Below are 19,994 nucleotides of genomic sequence, written 5' to 3'. Positions count from 1 at the left end.
TTTTTAAAAACACATACATAAGCAAGCATGCTTTTACCATAATTGCTCATTGTATGTCCATAAACTCAATTAACGGTGTTTCGATAAATTAAGAGTTGATTTCTAGTTGAATGCAGACAAACGAGCTCACTCGCTTGGCAAAGGGGAGTGGCCCAATGAAGGAAGACCCACAGTTGCAATGAATTGGGACGGGTTTGGTCTGGGAGCAATTATTTTGCATTCGTGCTGTCATTTTGCAATCTTAGCAAATTTGTAGCAAATCTGGTCTCAGATTTAAACTACTTCCACCTCCGTAACATCGCCCGTCTCCACCCTTGCCTCAGCTCATCAGCTGCAGAAGCCCTCATCTGTGCCTTTGTTACCTCTAGACTTGACTATTTCAACACAATCATGGCCGGCCTCCCACATTCTACCTTGCGTAAACTAGAGGTCACCCAAAACTCACTCCTCGTGTCCTAACTCGCACCCAATCCCGCTCACCCACCACCCCATGTGCTCACTGCCCCGTGTCCTAACTCTCACCGAGTCCCGCTCACCCATCACCCGCTGTGCTCGCTGACCCGTGTCCTAACTCGCACCGAGTCCCACTCACCCATCACCCCCTGTGCTCGCTGACCCGTGTCCTAACTCACACCGAGTCCCGCTCACCCATCACCTCCTGTGCTCGCTGACCTACATTGGCTTCCAGTTAAGCAATGCCTCGATTTTAAAATTCTCGTCTTTATTTTCAAATCCCCCCATGGCATCACTCCTCCCTATCTCTGTAATCCCCTCCAGCCCCACAACCCCCCAAGATCTCTGCGCTCCTCTAATTCTGCCCTCCTGAGCATCCCTGATTATAATCACTCCACCATCGGTGGCCGTGCCTTCAGCTGCCTGGGCCCCAAGCTCTGGAACTCCCTCCCTAAACCTCTCCGCCTCTCTTTCCTCCTTTAAGATGCTCCTTAAAACCCAACTCTTTGACCAAGCTTTTGGTCACCTGCCCTAACATCTCCTTATGTGGCTCAGTGTCAAACGTGGTCTGGTAGTCATTCCTGTGAAGCACCTTGGGATGTTTTATTATGTTAATGGTGTTATATAAATGCAAGTTATTAGTTACCATGAATAAATCTCCTGCGTGTAGTTGGTTTCATGAAGTCTAGTTTGTGCGAGACACCAAAGGGTTAATTATTACACCTCGAGTCTCATCGCCGAGAGCATGCAGAAACCAAGCGCAGGCAGCGGAAGGAGCGTGCGGCAAACCAGTCTCACCCTCCCCTTCCCTCAATCACTGTCCCACCTGTGACGGACTGTGGTTCCTGTATTGGATTGTTCAGCCACCTAAGGACTCATTTTTAGAGTGGAAGCAAGTCTTCCTCGATTCCGAGGGACTGCCTGTGATGATGATGATGATGATGATATGCTTGGAGATATCTCATCTAGGCTGACACTCCAGTACTGAGGGAGTGCCGCACTGTCGGAGGGGCAGTACTGAGGGAGTGCCGCACTGTCGGAGGGGCAGTACTGAGGGAGTGCCGCACTGTCGGAGGGGCAGTACTGTTAGTGCACGCTTGATGGAGCAGTTGGACATTTCCTGCCCATTAATTTCATGGTTGCTCAGTGCTGTGTTGTCGCAGGCCAATGCTGGAAAATTATTGCAAGGTGTCTGAATGAAATGACAATTGGTGCTTTCCCCTGTTTGAGGTTGTCTACATTCAGCGCGGGGTTAGGGGAGCGAAGGGGTTAATCCTGCACTCGGAACAGCGGAACCATATGTTGGCAACATAATGTCTCCCGAAATGATCACCCATGTATGAAGGCCTTGTTGCTAAATCTGATGTAAGGCACCACGAGATCTTCACAGTAGTTGCAGGATTTGCATTGGTTGAAACGCTGTAAATAGATACGCAGCAGGCTAAGAGGACTCCTCACACAATCCCATCCTCGACGTGACTAAAATACATCTTTTCAAAAAGCGAAATTAACTTGAAGGTCATTCTCTGGGCCGGTTCCCTCTTGATGCTGTTTCCTACGCAGGATTTAGTTAAAGAATGCATCAATTCATTGAAACATGTTTTAAAAACTTAAATATATATATTCCAAGCAGAGTGTGATATCCAGAGCCATCTCTCTGCAATGACTGTGTGCCCTTGGGCAAATTTTCAGCTCTCCACTCCCAGTGTGAGTCCTGCTCAATGAACATAAGGAACAGGAGTCGGCCATTTGGCCCCTCGAGCCTGCTCCGCCATTCAGTAAGATCATGGCTGATTCAGATCATGGACTCAGCTCCACTTCCCCGCCCGCTCCCCATAACCCTTCACTCCCTTATCGCTCAAAAATCTGTCAATCTCCGCCTTAAATATATTCAATGACCCAGCCTCCACAGCTCTCTGGGACAGAGAATTCCACAGATTTACAACCCTCTGAGAGACTCAGTTTTAAATGGGCAGACCATTATTCTGCGACTATGCCCCCTAGTTCTAGTCTCCCCCATCAGTGGAAACATCCTCTCTGCATCCACCTTGTCGAGTCCCCTCATTATCTTATACGTTTTGATCAGATCACCTCTCATTCTTCTGAATTCCAATGAGTAGAGGCCCGACCTACTCAACCTGTCTTCATATGTCAACCCCCTCATCTCAGGAATCAACCGAGTGAACCTCCTCTGAACTGCCTCCAATGCAAGTTCCTTAAATACGGAGACCAAAATTGTACGCAGTACCCCAGATGTGGCCTCACCAATACCCTGTACAGTTGTAGCAGGACTTCTCTGCTTTTATAGGAGCATAATATAATAATCAGATATGAAATAAATATAAACGTCACGACTAATTTTAATGAACAGAACGTTGGGAGCGCTGCAAATGGGGCGGGGTTGAATTTCACCCCCATTTCCCCCCCCCCCCCCCGAGCCGGACGGTGCGGCTGGGGGAATGGAGCTCCGGCCTGGTACTGCTCCTGTCCATGGACACCAAACTATCTGAGGGACAGGAAGCAGAGAGTAGTGGTGAGCCGTTGTTTTTCCAGACTGGAGAGAGGTGCATCATCATCATCATCATCATAGGCAGTCCCTCGGAATCGAGGAAGACTTGCTTCCACTCTTAGAATGAGTCCTTAGGTGGGACAGACAGTGGTTGAGGGAAGGGGAGGGTGGGACTGGTTTGCCGCACGCTCCTTCTGCCTGCGCTTGATTTCTGCATGCTCTCGGCGATGAGACTCGAGGTGCTCAGCGCCCTCCCGGATGCACTTCCTCCACTTAGGGCGGTCTTTGGCCAGGGACTCCCAGGTGTCAGTGGGGATGTTGCACTTTATCAGGGAGGCTTTGAGGGTGGTCCCTTGTAACGTTTCCTCTGCCCACCTTTGGCTCATTTGCCGTGAAGGAGTTCCGAGTAGAGCACTTGCTTTGGGAGTCTCGTGTCTGGCACGCGGATAATGTGGCCCGCCCAGCGGAGCTGATCAAGTGTGGTCAGTGCTTCGATGCTGGGAATGTTGGCCTGGTCGAGGACACTAACGTTGGTGCGTCTGTCCTTCCAAGGGATTTGCAGGATCTTGCGGAGGCATCGTTGGTGGTATTTCTCCGGCGATTTGAGGTGTCTACTGTACATGGTCCACAGGGGGGTGAACAATGATGCTATCGGAGTTAGATGAGGAAAGACGGGAGGAGGCTGGAGTGGAGCATAAACGCCGGCACGGACCGGTTGGGCCGAACGGCCTATTTCTGTGCCGTATACTAGAACTATGGAGACTAGAACTAGGGGGCACAGCCTCAAAATACGGGGGAGCCAATTTAAAACCGAGTTGAGAAGGAATTTCTTCTCCCAGGGGGTTGTGAATCTGTGGAATTCTCTGCCCAAGGAAGCACTTGAGGCTAGCTCATTGAATGTATTCAAGTCACAGATAGATAGATTTTTAACCAATAAGGGAATTAAGGGTTACGGGGAGCGGGTGGGTAAGTGGAGCTGAGTCCACGGCCAGATCAGCCATGATCTTGTTGAATGGCGGAGCAGGCTCGAGGGGCTAGATGGCCTACTCCTGTTCCTAATTCTTGTGTTCTTGTGTATATCCTGTGTAATCCTGTGTGCTCCCTCAAGCGTTGATATGAGGATCACTGCTCACTTTGATGTATATTAACGACCTGGACTTGGGCACTCGGGACATTTCAGAGTTTGCAGATGACACAAAACTTCTAAATGTAGTCAACAGTGAGGAGGACATGGGCAGACTAATGGCAGATGCAATTTAACACCAAGAAGTGGTCCATTTTGGTGGAAGATGGAGGAGAGACAATATGAACAAAATGTTTCAAATTTACAGGGGTGCAGGAGCAGACACATCTGGGGGTGTGTGTACACAGATCTTTAAATGTGGGTCATAATGCCTTCCCACGCCAAGTGTAAAGTGAAAAGCCCCTTTGTACTCGATTGGATGATGTTTAGCTATGAGGAAAGATTGGATAGGCTGGGATTGTTTTCTTTGGAACAGAGGAGGCTGAGGGGAGAGCTGATTGAGGTGTATAAAATTATGAGGGGCCTGGATAGAGTGGATAGGAAGGACCTGTTTCCCTTGGCAGAGGGGTCAACAACCAGGGGCATAGATTTCAAGTAATTGGGGGGAGGTTTAGAGGGGATTTGAGGGGAAATGTCTTCACTCAGAGGGTGGTGGGGGTCTGGAACTCACTGCCTGAAAGGGTGGTAGAGGCAGAAACCCTCACCACATTTAAAAAGTACCTGGATGTGCACTTCCAGTGGGATTAGAAACATAGAAACATAGAAAATAGGTGCAGGAGTAGGCCATTCGGCCCTTCGAGCCTGCACCACCATTTAATAAGATCATGGCTGATCATTCACCTCAGTACCCTTTCCTGCTTTCTCTCCATACCCCTTGATCCCTTTAGCCGTAAGGGCCATATCTAACTCCCTCTTGAATATATCCAATGATGGATAGCTCTTTGTCGGCGGACACGATAGACAGTATAGCTTCCTTCCGTGGATGTTTCTATAATTCTACTTTTGATTATCAGTCAGACAATTTTCCCAATCACCAATACTTTTACAACTAATAAATGAAAGTGCTCTATGTTTAATGCTCTATGTTTAATGCCCTATGATTTTTCTCCAGTGACTTGAGCACATAAAGAAATCTAGGCTAACACTCCAGTGCAGTACTGAGGGAGCGCCACACTGTCGGAGGGGCGGTAGTGAGGGAGTGCTGCACTGTCGGAGGGGCGGTACTGAGGGAGTGAAGCACTGTCGGAGGGGCAGTACTGAGGGAGCGCTGCACTGTCGGAGGGGCGGTAGTGAGGGAGCGCCGCACTGTCGGAGGGGCGGTACTGAGGGAGCGCCGCACTGTCGGAGGGGCGGTATTGAGGGAGCGCCGCACTGTCGGAGGGGCGGTACTGAGGGAGCGCCGCACTGTCGGAGGGGCAGTACTGAGGGAGCGCTGCACTGTCGGAGGGGCAGTACTGAGGGAGTGCCGCACTGTCGGAGGGGCCATCTTTCAGATGCGACGTTAAACCGAGGCCCCGTCTGCTCTCTCAGGTGGACGTAAAAGATCCCATGGCACTATTTTGAAGAAGAGCAGGGGAGTTATCCCCGGTGTCCTGGGGCCAATATTTATCTCTCAAATTAGCATCACTACAAAAAACAGATTATCTGGTTATTATCACATTGCTGTGTGTGGGAGCTTGCTGTGCGCAAATTAACTGCTGTGTTTGCCACATTACAACAGTGACTACACTCCAAAAAGTACTTCACTGACTGTAAAGCGCTTTGCGATGTCATGAGTTTATGAAAGGCACTGTAGAAATTCAAATCTTTCCTTTCTTAATCTACTCCGCATTGCAAAAAAAAGTGTGCCGAGTTATTTTACTAAAAGTACTATTTGAGCTCCTCTGATGTGAAAAGTTGAGAGTAATATTTACTGATGGAGCTGCAGAGCCCCCTAGTGTAGAGTGGCAGTACACCCTCTGACCATCAGCTCTGGTACAGCCGTCGCCATCTTTAATGCTGTTTCATCTCGTTACTATTCCGTAAGTGAGTGTCGCAATCCTTCCAGAGGCGCTAACTGCATATTTGTACAAGTTCGAAAAAATATTTTTAAAATACATTCCTGGGATGTGGGCGTCGCTGGTGAGGCTGACATTTATTGCCCATCCCCTAATTGCCCCTCGATGAGCTGCCATTTCAGGGGGTTAAGAGTTAAAAGCCAACCACATCGCTGTGGGTCTGGAGTCACATATCGGCCAGACTGGGTAAGGGCGGCAGATTTCCTTCCCTAAAGGGACATCAGTGAACCAGGTGGGTTTTTACGACAGTCCATGGTCACCATTACTGACATTGGTTTTTTATTCCAGATTTATTTAATTAACTGAATTTAAATTCCCCAGCCGCCGTGGTAGGATTTGAACTCTGGTCTCGGATTGTTAGTCCAGGCCCCTGGATTACTGGTCCTGTAACAGAACCACTGTGCTACCGTAATATCACTCACATAGTTTGATGTTGTACTCAGTGAATAAAAGCTAATAACATTTGTGTTTTTTTGTTGAAGTGCTGAATAATCAGGGCCTTAAAAGTAAGGCTTGCATTTATAATATACACGCTACACAGCCAATGAAATACTTTTGGAGTGTAGTCACTGTTGTAATGTGGGAAATGCAGCAGCCAATTTGCACACAGCAAGTTCCCACACACAGCAATGTGATAATGACCAGATAATCTGTTTTAGTGATGTTGGTTGAGGGATAAATATTGGCCCCAGGACACCGGGGAGAACTCCCCTGCTCTTCTTCAAAATAGTGCCATGGGATCTTTTACGTGCACCTGAGAGAGCAGACTGGGCCTCGGTTTAACGTCTCATCCGAAAGACGGCACCTCCGACACAATTCTTCCCCGGGAGAATCTTTTTTACGCAGCGAGTTGTTGTGATCGGGAATGCGCTGCCTGAAAGGGCGGTGGGAGCAGATTCAATAGTAACTTTCAAACCGGGAGTTGGATAAATAGTTGAAAAGGAAACATTTGCCGGGCTGTGGGGAAAGAGCGGGGGGAGTGGGACTGATTGGATCGCTCTGTCACAGAGCCGGCACAGGCTCGATAGGCCCAATGGCCGCCTCTGTGCTGTGAGATTCTATCTCTTACCACCATTTTGTGTTCGGACTTTGTGGGCGAAAATTCTGACCTGAATAGGCATTACCTGAAAGGTTTCCTTTCATTGTGAGGACTGAAGAGAGAGCAGTTTTGTGTCTCTGGTGAAGTATTTGGCTCCTGTGGATTGACCACATTGGGGGTTAGTTTGCCAGAGATGACCAGGTGCTGTCGACACTATCTCAGTGTTCAGAGTATGTGTGAAAACGTTCTCAGTGAGTCACTATTACACAGGATTCCATCGGATATACAGCCCAGAAACAGGCCATTCGGCCCAACCAGTCCGTGCCAGTGTTTATGCTCCACTCGAGACTCCTCCCATTTCCTCATCTAAATCTATCGGCATAACCCTCTATTCCCTTCTCCCTCATGTGTTTATCCAGCCTCCCCTTAAATACATCGATACTATTCGCCTCAACCCCTCCCTGTGGCAGCGAGTTCCACATTCTCACCCCTCTCTGGGTAAAGAAGTTTCTCCTGAATTCCCCATTGGGTTTATTAGTGACTGTCTGATATTGATGGCCTCTAGTTATGCTCTTCCCCACAGGGGGAAACATTCTCTCTGTATCCACTCTATCAAATGTTAAAGATCTCTATGATCTATCAGCCATTTTTCAAGAGAAAAGAGTCCCAGCCTGTTCATCCTTCCCTGATATGTATACCCTCGCATTTCTGGTATCATCCTTGTAAATCCTCTCTGCACCCTCTCCAGTGCCTCTATATCCCTTTTATAATCTGGCGACCAGAACTGTACGCAGTGTTCCAAGTGTGGTCCAACCAATCTTCGATACAATCATTTATGAAGGGGTTGTCTTATGAAGAAAGGTTGAGCAGGTTGGGCCTGTACTCATTGGAGTTTAGAAAAATGAGAGGTGATCTTATTGAAACGTATTAGATTCTGAGGGGGTTCGACAGGGTAGATGCAGAGAGGATGTTTCCCCTCGTGGGGGAATCTAGAACTAGGGGGCATAGTTTCAGAAAAAGGGGTCGCCCATTTAAAACTGAGATGAGGAGGAATTTCTTCTCTCAGAGGGTTGTAAATCTGTGGAATTCTCTGTCCCAGAGAGCTGTGGAGGCTGAGTCATTTTTAAGTCGGAGATAGTCAGATTTTTGAGCGATAAAGGAGTGAAGGGTTATGGGGAGTGGGCAGGGAAGTGGAGCTGAGTCCATGATCAGATCAGCCATGATCTCATTGAATGGCGGAGCAGGCTCGAGGGGCCGAATGGCCAACCCCTGCTCCTATTTCTTATGTTCTTATTTGTGAAAGGTTTGTCTGTTCTGTGCCTTGCACCCGGAGGTTCTGGGATATTGTGCAGTGAGGCGGGAGAGTGTTAAATGTGATCTGCTCAAGCGCCATTTGTCTTCCCAAGGATCCCTGGCCCCTGTATGTCCTTGTGTACTTGTCTACTAGCGAGACTGATTGCTCCCTCGCAGCCTCTGGTGAAATGTTAAGGCCTTTAAGGAATATTTCACTTTGTATTAAGTTTTAATGTCAGGAACTTTTATTTGAAAGAGAAGTTAACAAATGGGTGCCCTTTGAACTCCGTGATCTGTTGCCCTAAGAATTGAGACACTGTAAATTATTTGCGGTGTGTCTGTGGGTTCTGAGACCCAAGAAAAGTTTGGCTGATTATTGTCGTAATTCTGGATTGCTGTGGAAATGCAACCATTGTATGTGTAAACCATTGAAGGCACGGCAGAAAGCCCTGCTCAATCGGACTCTCGAGTCAGAAAGTGTTTGGCGGAAAAGCCTTCTGGATTGTTTTGTTAGGTGAATATCTTTTCTGATTCTTTCTCACTCCCCAGTACAAGACTGTGTAGAGGAGACCACCTCTCGCTGCTTCTGCGCTTCACGCAAGCGACAGTATAACTACAATCGGTGGGAGGTCTCAATTATTTCTTTAACGTTGAAGCTCAGCTGGCCAGAGTGTGACGTGAACCCAGTGTTCTAAGCCTGATCTACCAGCCCTACATCAACGTGCACAGCTACTGGTCTCGCACAGGATCATCATCATCATCATCATCATAGGCAGTCCCTCGGAATCAAGGAAGACTTGCTTCCACTCTTAACATGAGTCCTTTAGGTGGCTGAACAGTCCAATACGAGAGCCACAGTCCCTGACAGTGGTTGAGGGAAGGGGTGGGTGGGACTGGTTTGCCGCACGCTCCTTCCGCTGCCTGTGCTTGGTTTCTGCATGCTCTCGGCGATGAGACTCGAGGTGCTCAGCGCCCTCCCGGATGCACTTCCTCCACTTAGGGCGGACTGGTCTTTGGCCAGGGATTCCCAGGTGTCAGTGGGGATGTTGCACTTTATCAGGGAGGCTTTGAGGGTGTCCCTGTAACGTTTCCTCTGCCCACCTTTGGCTCGTTTGCTGTGAAGGAGTTCCGAGTAGAGCGCTTTACTATCAGGACGCACCAAGGGTCACACCAGTTGAAGCCCCTCGGCCTGGGTCATCGGTGGGGTGCTGTGGGGGGTCTCCGCACCCTTGCGTAATTGGCCCTGGCTCCTGGCTGCTTATCCAGTGACTCTTACTACAGACGGAGGTGCGACGAGAATAGGATTGGCTTATGCTGTCGGACATTCCCGGCTTGGGGGCAGGTATTGAGGGAGATCCGGTTGGGCGAGGATCTCAAAGGCCTGCAGGCACGGCACGGGAGGGTGGAGGGCGGGGAGTGGGGGGAAAGAGCTGGGGGGGGAAAGTGAACCAAGCGTTTAGCAAAAAACTGATTAGGCCACAGCTGGAGTACTGCGTGCAGTTCTGGTCACATTACAGGAAAGATGTGATTGCACTGGAGAGGGTACAGAGGAGATTTACGGGGAAGTTGCCTGGACTGGAGAATTTTAGCGATGAGAAAAGATTGGATAGGCTGGGGTTGTTTTCTTTGGAACAGAGGAGGCTGAGGGGAGACCTGATTGAGGTGTATAAAATTATGAGGGACGTAGATAGGGAGGACCTATTGACCTTGGTAGAGGGGTCAACAACCAGGGGACATAATTTAAAGTAATTGGGGGGAGGTTTAGAGGGGATTTGAGGGGAAATGCCTTCACCCAGAGGATGGTGGGGGTCTGGAACTCACTGCCTGAAAGGGTGGTAGAGATAGAAACCCTCACCACATTTAAAAAGTACCTGGATGTGCACCTGAAGTGCCGTAACCTACAGGGCTACGGACCCAGAGCTGGAAAGTGGGAATAGGCTGGGTAGCTCTTTGTCAACCGGCACGGACACGATGGGCCGAATGGCAGCCTCCTGTGCTGTAAATTTCTCTGGTTCTACGATTAAAGTCAGTGGTGCAAATCCATCGCCATTCAGCCCCGCTGCAAAATATTGTGTTTGAAGACCACAGAATGCTTTACATGACTCCCAAAATAAAATGTATTTAAAAAAAACCAAAAGGAAATGCTTGCCTCAAAAGGCGGAATGTACAAGAGTAATTTTCTGATTTCTCACTGCCAGAGGCCACATTGCAAACCTGGGCACGAGCTAAATATAATTGCCTGACAACTGTGAGCAGCAAGCTCCCGTATATTCCCCTAGCTGGTGAAGTCAGAACACCCCTCGACCCATTCAGTGGCTGATCTCCGACCTCGCCCCATGTGACCACCTTTGTCCCATATCCCTTAAGGACATCACATAAGAATTAGGAGCAGGTGTCGGCCATTCGGCCCCTCGAGCCTGCTCCGCCATTCAATGAGATCACGGCTGATCATTGACCTCAACTCCACTTTCCCACCCGATCCCCATATCCCTCGATTCCCTTAATATCCAAAAATCTTATCGATCTCAGCCTTGAATATACTCAACGACTGAGCCTCCACAGCCCTCTGGGGCAGAGAATTCCAAAGATTCACCCCCCTCTGAGTGAAGTTGGCCTTTGGATAACAAAAATTGCCTCTTTCCCTTCAATTCTCGCCCCTTGGGCTGAATTCATCGATGACCATGGTGACCTGTTTTGGAGACAAAATGACAAGTGAATTGAGAGTAGAATCATCATCATCATACGCAGTCCCTCGGAATCAAGGAAGACTTGCTTCCACTCTTAAAATGAGTCCTTAGGTGACTGAACAGTCCAATATGAGAACCACAGTCCCTGTCACAGGTGGGACAGACAGTGGTTGAGGGAAGGGGAGGGTGGGACTGGTTTGCCGCACGCTCCTTCCGCTGCCTGCGCTTGGTTTCTGCATGCTCTCGGCGACGAGACTCGAGGTGCTCAGCGCCCTCCCGGATGCACTTCCTCCACTGAGCCACGGCTTGATCCCATTGGCTCACCGACGCCCAGCTGTCGTGATGCGCTGGGCCAGGGACTCCCAGGTGTCGGTGGGGATGTTGCACTTTTTCATGGAGACACATGCCAGACACGAGACTCCAAAGCAAGCGCTCTACTCGGAACTCCTTCACGGCAAAGAACCAAAGGTGGGCAGAGGAAACGTTACAGGGACACCCTCAAAGCCTCCCTGGAGTAGAATAAGTGGCACCTTGTGACCTGAAATTCTGTCTGGGTCTCTGATTATATGTAACACAGTGGCAGAAAACTTGTGCAGCAAGAGCAAACCGTTCTCAGTCATGTTCTCCGTCATATTTCACTGCATTCATTCTGTATGTTCGCACAGACTCGGACCCTCACGGAAAGTTACTGATCTTCACTGTCCTGTTTTTTTTATTGTCTTCCAGCCGCAGTTTTGAAATACGAGAACAACGTCATGAACATTCGACAGTTCAACTGTTCCCCACATCCCTACTGGCTGCCCAACTTCATGGATGTCTTTACTTGGTCTTTGCCATTTGTTGGAGAGAAAGGTTTGTCAGCGCATCACGACAGCTGGGCGTCGGTGAGCCAATGGGATCAAGCCGTGGCTCAGTGGATTTCTCGCTCGCCTCTGGGTCAGAAGGTTCTGGGTTCAAGCCCCACTCCAGGGAACTGAGCACACAACTCGAGGCTGACATTATCACATTCGGCCCACACACAGCAATGTGATAATGACCAGATAATCTGTTAGTGACGTTGATTGAGGGATAAATATTGGCCCCAGGACACCGGGGATAACTCCCCTGCCCTTCTTCGAAATAGTGCCATGGGATCTTTTACATCCACCTGAGAGAGCAGACGGGGCCTCGGTTTAACGTCTCATCTGAAAGACAGCATCTCCGACAGTGCAGCACTCCCTCAGTACTGCCCCTCCGACAGTGCGGCGCTCCCTCAGTACTGCCCCTCCGACAGTGCGGCACTCCCTCAGTACTGCCCCTCCGACAGTGCGGCGCTCCCTCAGTACTGCCCCTCCGACAGTGCGGCGCTCCCTCAGTACTGCCCCGCCGACAGTGCAGCGCTCCGACAGTGCGGCGCTCCCTCAGTACTGCCCCTCCGACAGTGCAGCGCTCCATCAATACTGCCCCTCCGACAGTGCGGTGCTCCCTCAGTACTGCCCCTCCGACAGTGCAGCGCTCCCTCAGTACTGCCCCTCCGACAGTGCGGCGCTCCCTCAGTACTGCCCCTCCGACAGTGCGGCGCTCCCTCAGTACTGCCCCTCCGACAGTGCGGCGCTCCCTCAGTACTGCCCCTCCGACAGTGCGGCGCTCCCTCAGTACTGCCCCTCCGACAGTGCGGCGCTCCCTCAGTGCAGCGCTCCGACAGTGCGGCGCTCCCTCAGTACTGCCCCTCCGACAGTGCGGCGCTCCCTCAGTACTGCCCCTCCGACAGTGCGGCGCTCCCTCAGTACTGCCCCTCCGACAGTGCGGCGCTCCCTCAGTACTGCCCCTCCGACAGTGCGGCGCTCCCTCAGTACTGTCCCTCCGACAGTGCGGCGCTCCCTCAGTACTGCCCCTCCGACAGTGCGGCGCTCCCTCAGTACTGCCCCTCCGACAGTGCGGCGCTCCCTCAGTACCACACTGGGAGTGTCAGCCTAGATATTTATGCTCAAGTCATGGAGTGGGCCTTGAACCCACAACCTCCTGACTCAGGCTAATGTGCTGCCCACTGAGCCACGGTTGACATGGCTACGGACCAAGAGCTGGAAAGTGGGATTAGGCTGGATGGGTTTTTCTCAGCCGTCACGGACACGATGGGCCGAATGGCCTCCTTCTGTGCCGTAAATTTCTCTAATTGTTACATACTTTTTAAAACCAATAGATTCCTGTGTTCAAGTCTCGGGAGTGGGACTTGAACCCACAACTATCTGTCTCAGAGGCCAGTTGGCTTTCAGATGGTATTATGCTGAGCGTTGCATGTATAGACAAGGTATCTGACGCCTCTAATGGGCATAGTTACATTTAGCTTTTCGAGGCACTGAGCTCATTACGAGTGTGGAATGGCAACCTCCCCTGGGTTAATGAATGTTTTCACCAAATTAAGGAACAATATTGTGAGGAGAAAATCCATCTCCCATTATGCTTTCTCTATGTTTGGTACTGCACAAGTAACAAAATGCAGACACCTCGTTAATAAAAAAATCCATTTACCAGGACTCTGAGAAATGAGATAGAAAACGCATGGACCTACACCCTCCCTATCTCTGTACCCCCCTCCAGCCCTACACCCTCCCTATCTCTGTAACCTCCTCCAGCCCCTACACCCCTCCCTATCTCTGTACCCCCCTCCAGCCCCTACACCCTCCCTATCTCTGTAACCTCCTCCAGCCCCTACACCCCTCCCTATCTCTGTACCCCCCTCCAGCCCCTACACCCCTCCCTATCTCTGTAACCCCCTCCAGCCCCTACACCCCTCCCTATCTCTGTAACCTCCTCCAGCCCCTACACCCCTCCCTATCTCTGTAACCCCCTCCAGCCCCTACACCCCTCCCTATCTCTGTAACCCCCTCCAGCCCCTACACCCCTCCCTATCTCTGTAACCCCCTCCAGCCCCTACACCCCTCCCTATCTCTGTAACCCCCTCCAGCCCCTACACCCCTCCCTATCTCTGTAACCACCTCCAGCTCCTACACCCCTCCCTATCTCTGTAACCCCCAGAGTCCCTACACCTCTCCCTATCTCTGTAATCTCCTCCAGCCCCTACATCCTCCCTATCTCTGTAACCTCCTCCAGCCCTACACCCCTCCCTATCTCTGTAACCCCCTCCAGCCCCTACACCCCTCCCTATCTCTGTAACCTCCTCCAGCCCTACACCCCTCCCTATCTCTGTAACCTCCTCCAGCCCCTACACCCCTCCCTATCTCTGTACCCCCCTCCAGCCCCTACACCCTCCCTATCTCTGTAACCTCCTCCAGCCCCTACACCCCTCCCTATCTCTGTACCCCCCTCCAGCCCCTACACCCCTCCCTATCTCTGTAACCCCCTCCAGCCCCTACACCCCTCCCTATCTCTGTAACCTCCTCCAGCCCCTACACCCCTCCCTATCTCTGTAACCCCCTCCAGCCTCTACACCCCTCCCTATCTCTGTAACCTCCTCCAGCCCCCTACACCCCTCCCTATCTCTGTAACCCCCTCCAGCTCCTACACCCCTCCCTATCTCTGTAACCCCCAGAGTCCCTACACCTCTCCCTATCTCTGTAATCTCCTCCAGCCCCTACACCCCTCCCTATCTCTGTAATCTCCTCCAGCCCCTACACCCTCCCTATCTCTGTAACCTCCTCCAGCCCCTACATCCTCCCTATCTCTGTAACCTCCTCCAGCCCTACACCCCTCCCTATCTCTGTAACCCCCTCCAGCTCCTACACCCCTCCCTATCTCTGTAACCCCCAGAGTCCCTACACCTCTCCCTATCTCTGTAATCTCCTCCAGCCCCTACACCCCTCCCTATCTCTGTAATCTCCTCCAGCCTCTACACCCCTCCCTATCTCTGTAACCTCCTCCAGCCTCTACACCCCTCCCTATCTCTGTAACCTCCTCCAGCCCCCTACACCCCTCCCTATCTCTGTAACCCCCTCCAGCTCCTACACCCCTCCCTATCTCTGTAACCCCCAGAGTCCCTACACCTCTCCCTATCTCTGTAATCTCCTCCAGCCCCTACACCCCTCCCTATCTCTGTAATCTCCTCCAGCCCCTACACCCTCCCTATCTCTGTAATCTCCTCCAGCCCCTACACCCTCCCTATCTCTGTAACCTCCTCCAGCCCCTACATCCTCCCTATCTCTGTAATCTCCTCCAGCCCCTACACCCTCCCTATCTCTGTAACCCCCTCCAGCCCCTACACCCTCCCTATCTCTGTAATCTCCTCCAGCCCCTACACCCCTCCCTATCTCTGTAATCTCCTCCAGCCCCTACACCCTCCCTATCTCTGTAATCTCCTCCACCCCTACAACCCTCCCTATCTCTGTAACCTCCTCCAGCCCCTACACCCCTCCCTATCTCTGTAACCTCCTCCAGCCCCTACACCCCTCCCTATCTCTGTAACCTCCTCCAGCCCCTACACCCCTCCCTATCTCTGTAACCTCCTCCAGCCCCTACACCCCTCCCTAGCTCTGTAATCTCCTCCAGCCCCTACACCCCTCCCTATCTCTGTAACCTCCTCCAGCCCCTACACCCTCCCTATCTCTGTAACCTCCTCCAGCCCCTACACCCCTCCCTATCTCTGTAATCTCCTCCAGCCCTACAACCCCCCGAGATCTCTGCGCTCCTCCAATTCTGGCCCCTTGCGCGTCCCTGGTTTCCATTGCTCCATCATCGGTGGCCGGGCCTTCTGTTGCCTGGGCCCCAAGCTCTGGAACTCCCTCCCTAAACCTCTCCTCCTTTAAGACGCTCCTTAAAACCTCCCTCTTTGACCCAGCTTTTGCTCACCTGCCCTAATACCACCTTATGTGGCTCGGAGTCAAATTTAGTCTGATAATCGCTCCTGTGAAGCACCTTGGGACATTTTATTACATTAAAGGCGCTATATAAATGCAAGTTGCTGGAAAATGAAAATATCATAAACTTAGCCTCGGCTTGCTTTTCCATTTCCCAATTCAGTCTGCTGTGAAACCTGTTCAGTATATCGCATTGGCCATTCAAACTGCGACACAACCGGAAGGCTGACTTTGCCCAAATTATTCTTTTAATTTTGTTTGACAAATTAAAATGGAATCACTGAAATCCCCAGTAAGTGCAACTGCGCTTCATAAATCCAGCAGATTATTCTGGAACCCAAACCAAATGGAGGGTAAGAAAATAAAAAGCTCAAGGGAAGAGTTGGAAATAAATGTTCCTGAGACTGGAAATGTGAAGCAGCAGATGTTTTATTTGTCTGGGACACGTCATATTCCCCAAAAACAGTTTTGAGACCGCTTGTGCTTCACACTGCCATTTTAACCAGACCCAGAACACTGCTTTCCGTGGCTGTGTAACGTACAGAGCAAGTGATAGCCATGGTAGCTTGTGCTTGCTGCAGATGTAAGTGACCGACACCGACGTCCAACTGGTGCAATGATGGTTTGATGGGGTGAAGTGTGTGTCTGTGCTGTGTACAGGGAGATGATAACCATTGCCTGAACCATTCTATGGGGAGGCGTGGTGCTTGCCAGTAGCTCCTGGTACCTGTCAATCGCCCAGCGAAGGGCACAAGACTGGGCTTGTCACTGGTCGCTTAACCAACAAGTAACCTTCTTGCCTTGGGGCAGATGCAAAAATATGTAGGCAGTGTCCGCTGTGGCCCAGTGGGCAGCACACTCACCTCTGAGTCAGAAGGCTGTGGGTTCAAGTCCCACTCCAGAGACGTGAGCACAAAAATATCGGCCGTCACTCACAGTGCAGTACTGAGGGAGCGCCACACTGTCAGAGGGGCAGTACTGAGGGAGCGGCGCACTGTCGGAGGGGCAGTACTGAGGGAGTGCCGCACTGTCGGAGGGGCAGTACTGAGGGAGCGCCGCACTGTCGGAGGGGCAGTACTGAGGGAGCGCCGCACTGTCGGAGGGGCAGTACTGAGGGAGCGCCGCACTGTCGGAGGGGCAGTACTGAGGGAGCGGCGCACTGTCGGAGGGGCAGTACTGAGGGAGCGCCGCACTGTCGGAGGGGCAGTACTGAGGGAGCGCCGCACTGTCGGAGGGGCAGTACTGAGGGAGCGCCGCACTGTCGGAGGGGCAGTACTGAGGGAGCAGCACACTGTCGGAGGGGCAGCACTGAGGGAGCAGCGCACTGTCGGAGGGGCAGCACTGAGGGAGCGGCGCACTGTCGGAGGGGCAGCGCTGAGGGAGCGCCGCACTGTCGGAGGGGCAGCGCTGAGGGAGCGCCGCACTGTTGGAGGGGCAGCGCTGAGGGAGCTCCGCATGTCACAGTACTGCATTGGCTGTGAAGTGCTTTGGGACGTCCTGAGGTCGTGAAAGGTGCTATATAAATGCAAGTCTTTCATTTTTACAACTGATGCCAAAAGGAATGCGATTGATGGGAAGAGTGGGACATGGTGCGATGTCAGAACAGGATGGAAATGGGCTACAGAAGGAAGTCGACCAGTTAGAGAGGCCGACCAATACTGTAGCAGCAATAATTTTAATGATCCAAGTACAATTAAGAACATAAGAATTAGGAGCAGGAGTCGGCCATTCGGCCCCTCGAGCCTGCTCCACCATTCAATAAGATCACGGCTGATCTTCGACCTCAACTCCACTTTCCCTCCCGATCCCCATATCCCTCGATTCCCCGAGTGTCCAAGAATCGATCGATCTCAGCCTTGAATATACTCAAAGACTGAGCCTCCACAGCCCTCTGGGGCAGAGAATTCCAGAGATTCACCCCCCTCTGAGTGAAGCGATCCCTCCTGATCTCTGCAAGGTGTTAGTCACAGTCATGAGGCAGTCAGTACAGAAGGTGGATATTATCCCCAATCCTGTGTCCTTTGCCCCGTTCTGATTTCCCCCTCTCAAGGCCCCCAACTCCGTGCTCCATCAATAGGGCCATGACATAGAAACATAGAAAATAGGCCATTCAGCCCTTCGAGCCTGCACCACCATTCAATATCATGGCTGATCATTCCCTCCGTACCCCTTTCCTGCTTTCTCTCCATACCCCTTGGCCCCTTTAGCCGTAAGGGCCACATCTAACTCCCTCTTGAATATATCCAATGAACTGGCCTCAACAACTCTCTGTGGTTGAGAATTCCACAGGTTAACAACTCTCTGAGTGAAGAAGTTTCTCCTCATCTCGGTCCTAAATGGCTTACCCCGTAACCTTAGACTGTGACCCCTGGTTCTGGACTTCCCCAACATCGGAGTGTGAGTGAGTGGGTGGGGGTGAGTGAATGAGGGACATTTTCCACCCTCAGCCAGTCAGTCAGACCCTGGCCCCTGTATCCCGCCCTTTGGGTGTGCTACCACTTTGTTTCGCCCTGACTCTCCCCAGCAGTTATCCTGCAGCACGCAACTTAAAACAAACTGCGGTGAGGCAGTTTACAACAACAGTAATGTGTATTTATATAGCACCTTCAACATAGTGCAATGTCCCAAGGCGCTTCACAGGAGGATTATAGACCAACAATTTGACAACGAGCCACAAAAGGAGACATTAGGACAGGTGACCAAAAGCTTGATCAAAGAGGTAGGTTTTAAGGAGTGTCTTAAACGGGGTAGAGAGGCAGAGAGGTTTAGGGAGGGAGTTCCAGAGCTTGGGGCCCAGGAAACAGAAGGCACGGCCGACAGTGGTGGAGCTGGAGGAATGCTCAAGACGGCAGAATTAGAGGATCACAACTCTATGGACACATGGATCGGGGGCATGGTAACACAGTGGTGATGTCACTGGACCAGTAATTCAGGGGCCCGGATTAATGATCCGGAGACACGGGTTCAAATCACACCACGGCAGCTGGGGAGTTAAATTCAGTTAATTAAATAAATCTGGAATAAAAAGCCAGAGTCGGTAATGGTGACCACGGAACTACCGGATTGTCGTAAAAACCCTTTGGGTTCACTGGTGTCCCTTTAGGGAAGGAAATCTGCCGTCCTTACCCGGTCTGGGCCAATACGTGACTCCAGATCCACAGCGACGTGGTTGACTCTTAACTGCGCTCTGAAATGGCCCAGTGAGACACTGCGTTGTACCAAACCGCTGCGGCAAAGTCAGCGCTGGGGGAGCACCTTCACCACACGGACTGCAGCGGTTCAAGAAGGCGGCTCACCACCACCTTCTCGAGGGGCAATTAGGGATGGGCAATAAATGCCGGCCTTGCCAGCGACGCCCACATCCTGTGAACAAAGACATTTGGACCCCGTAAAGGTACAGATTTCGGAGCAACGGTTGCCGACTCATACATTCACCGCTGGCCAGCTGTGCTCCTGGTTGGGGCGTCATCTCTGAACACAAGAGTCGCAGGGCGGGATTTTTCCGGTGGTGCTGACATTGTTATTTCTCTTCCCAGTGACCGAGATGTTGGTGAATGTGCTGAGTATCTGCTCTGATGATGAACTGATGACCGAAGGGGACGATGGCTTTGATGGTAAGAAACTCGACCTGGTGAAAAAAGTTATTACCAGTGCCCCCTGCCCCCCCCACCCCCACCCCTCAAATGCTTGAGCTGATTAACCTCTCTTCTGTCCCCTACACACACAGCCCAACAACTCTTGTTCCCTTTCCATTGCTCATTGTCAACAGTCTCCATACTGCATGCCTACAGTTTGCCTGCTTTTTGGTATTACTGTTAACGATTTTAATTCTTTCATTCTGTACTGATCATCTCACCTCGACACCATATTAAACAAAATCATTTCTAACGCTCCTGTCCATCGCAAAGCAGCGCTGAGGAATTAATCCGTCTAAATTTTGTAGTGGTTGCATTCAGGATCTTCATCGGTGTTGAGAAATGACCCGAGATAACTTGTTTCAAGGGGCTTTGGAAAGTAACCCAAACTATCGGTACAAAAGCAACAACACTGTGGATGCTGGAAATCTGAAATAGAGACGGGAATGGTGGAAACGTTCAGTGGGCCAGGCAGCGTCTGGAGAGAGGAACAGAGTCAACGTTTGG

General features: G+C 51.3%; 1 protein-coding gene across 4 annotated transcripts in view; it reads left to right on the top strand.

Annotated features, from left to right (window-relative positions):
- Positions 1-19,994, top strand: part of LOC139250860 (protein phosphatase 3 catalytic subunit alpha) — a 400,550-nt gene that overhangs the window by 357,343 nt on the left and 23,213 nt on the right. For all 4 annotated transcript variants that reach the window (XM_070873139.1, XM_070873137.1, XM_070873138.1 and 1 more), the window contains exons 9-10: positions 11,789-11,914; positions 19,389-19,466. In XM_070873139.1, the coding sequence (XP_070729240.1) occupies positions 11,789-11,914; positions 19,389-19,466 (204 nt within the window). The remainder of the gene's footprint in view (positions 1-11,788; positions 11,915-19,388; positions 19,467-19,994) is intronic.

This window comes from Pristiophorus japonicus, chromosome 2 (genome assembly GCF_044704955.1).
Source record: "Pristiophorus japonicus isolate sPriJap1 chromosome 2, sPriJap1.hap1, whole genome shotgun sequence".
Lineage (NCBI taxonomy): Eukaryota > Metazoa > Chordata > Chondrichthyes > Pristiophoridae > Pristiophorus > Pristiophorus japonicus.
This window is presented reverse-complemented; position numbering and strand designations above follow the sequence as displayed.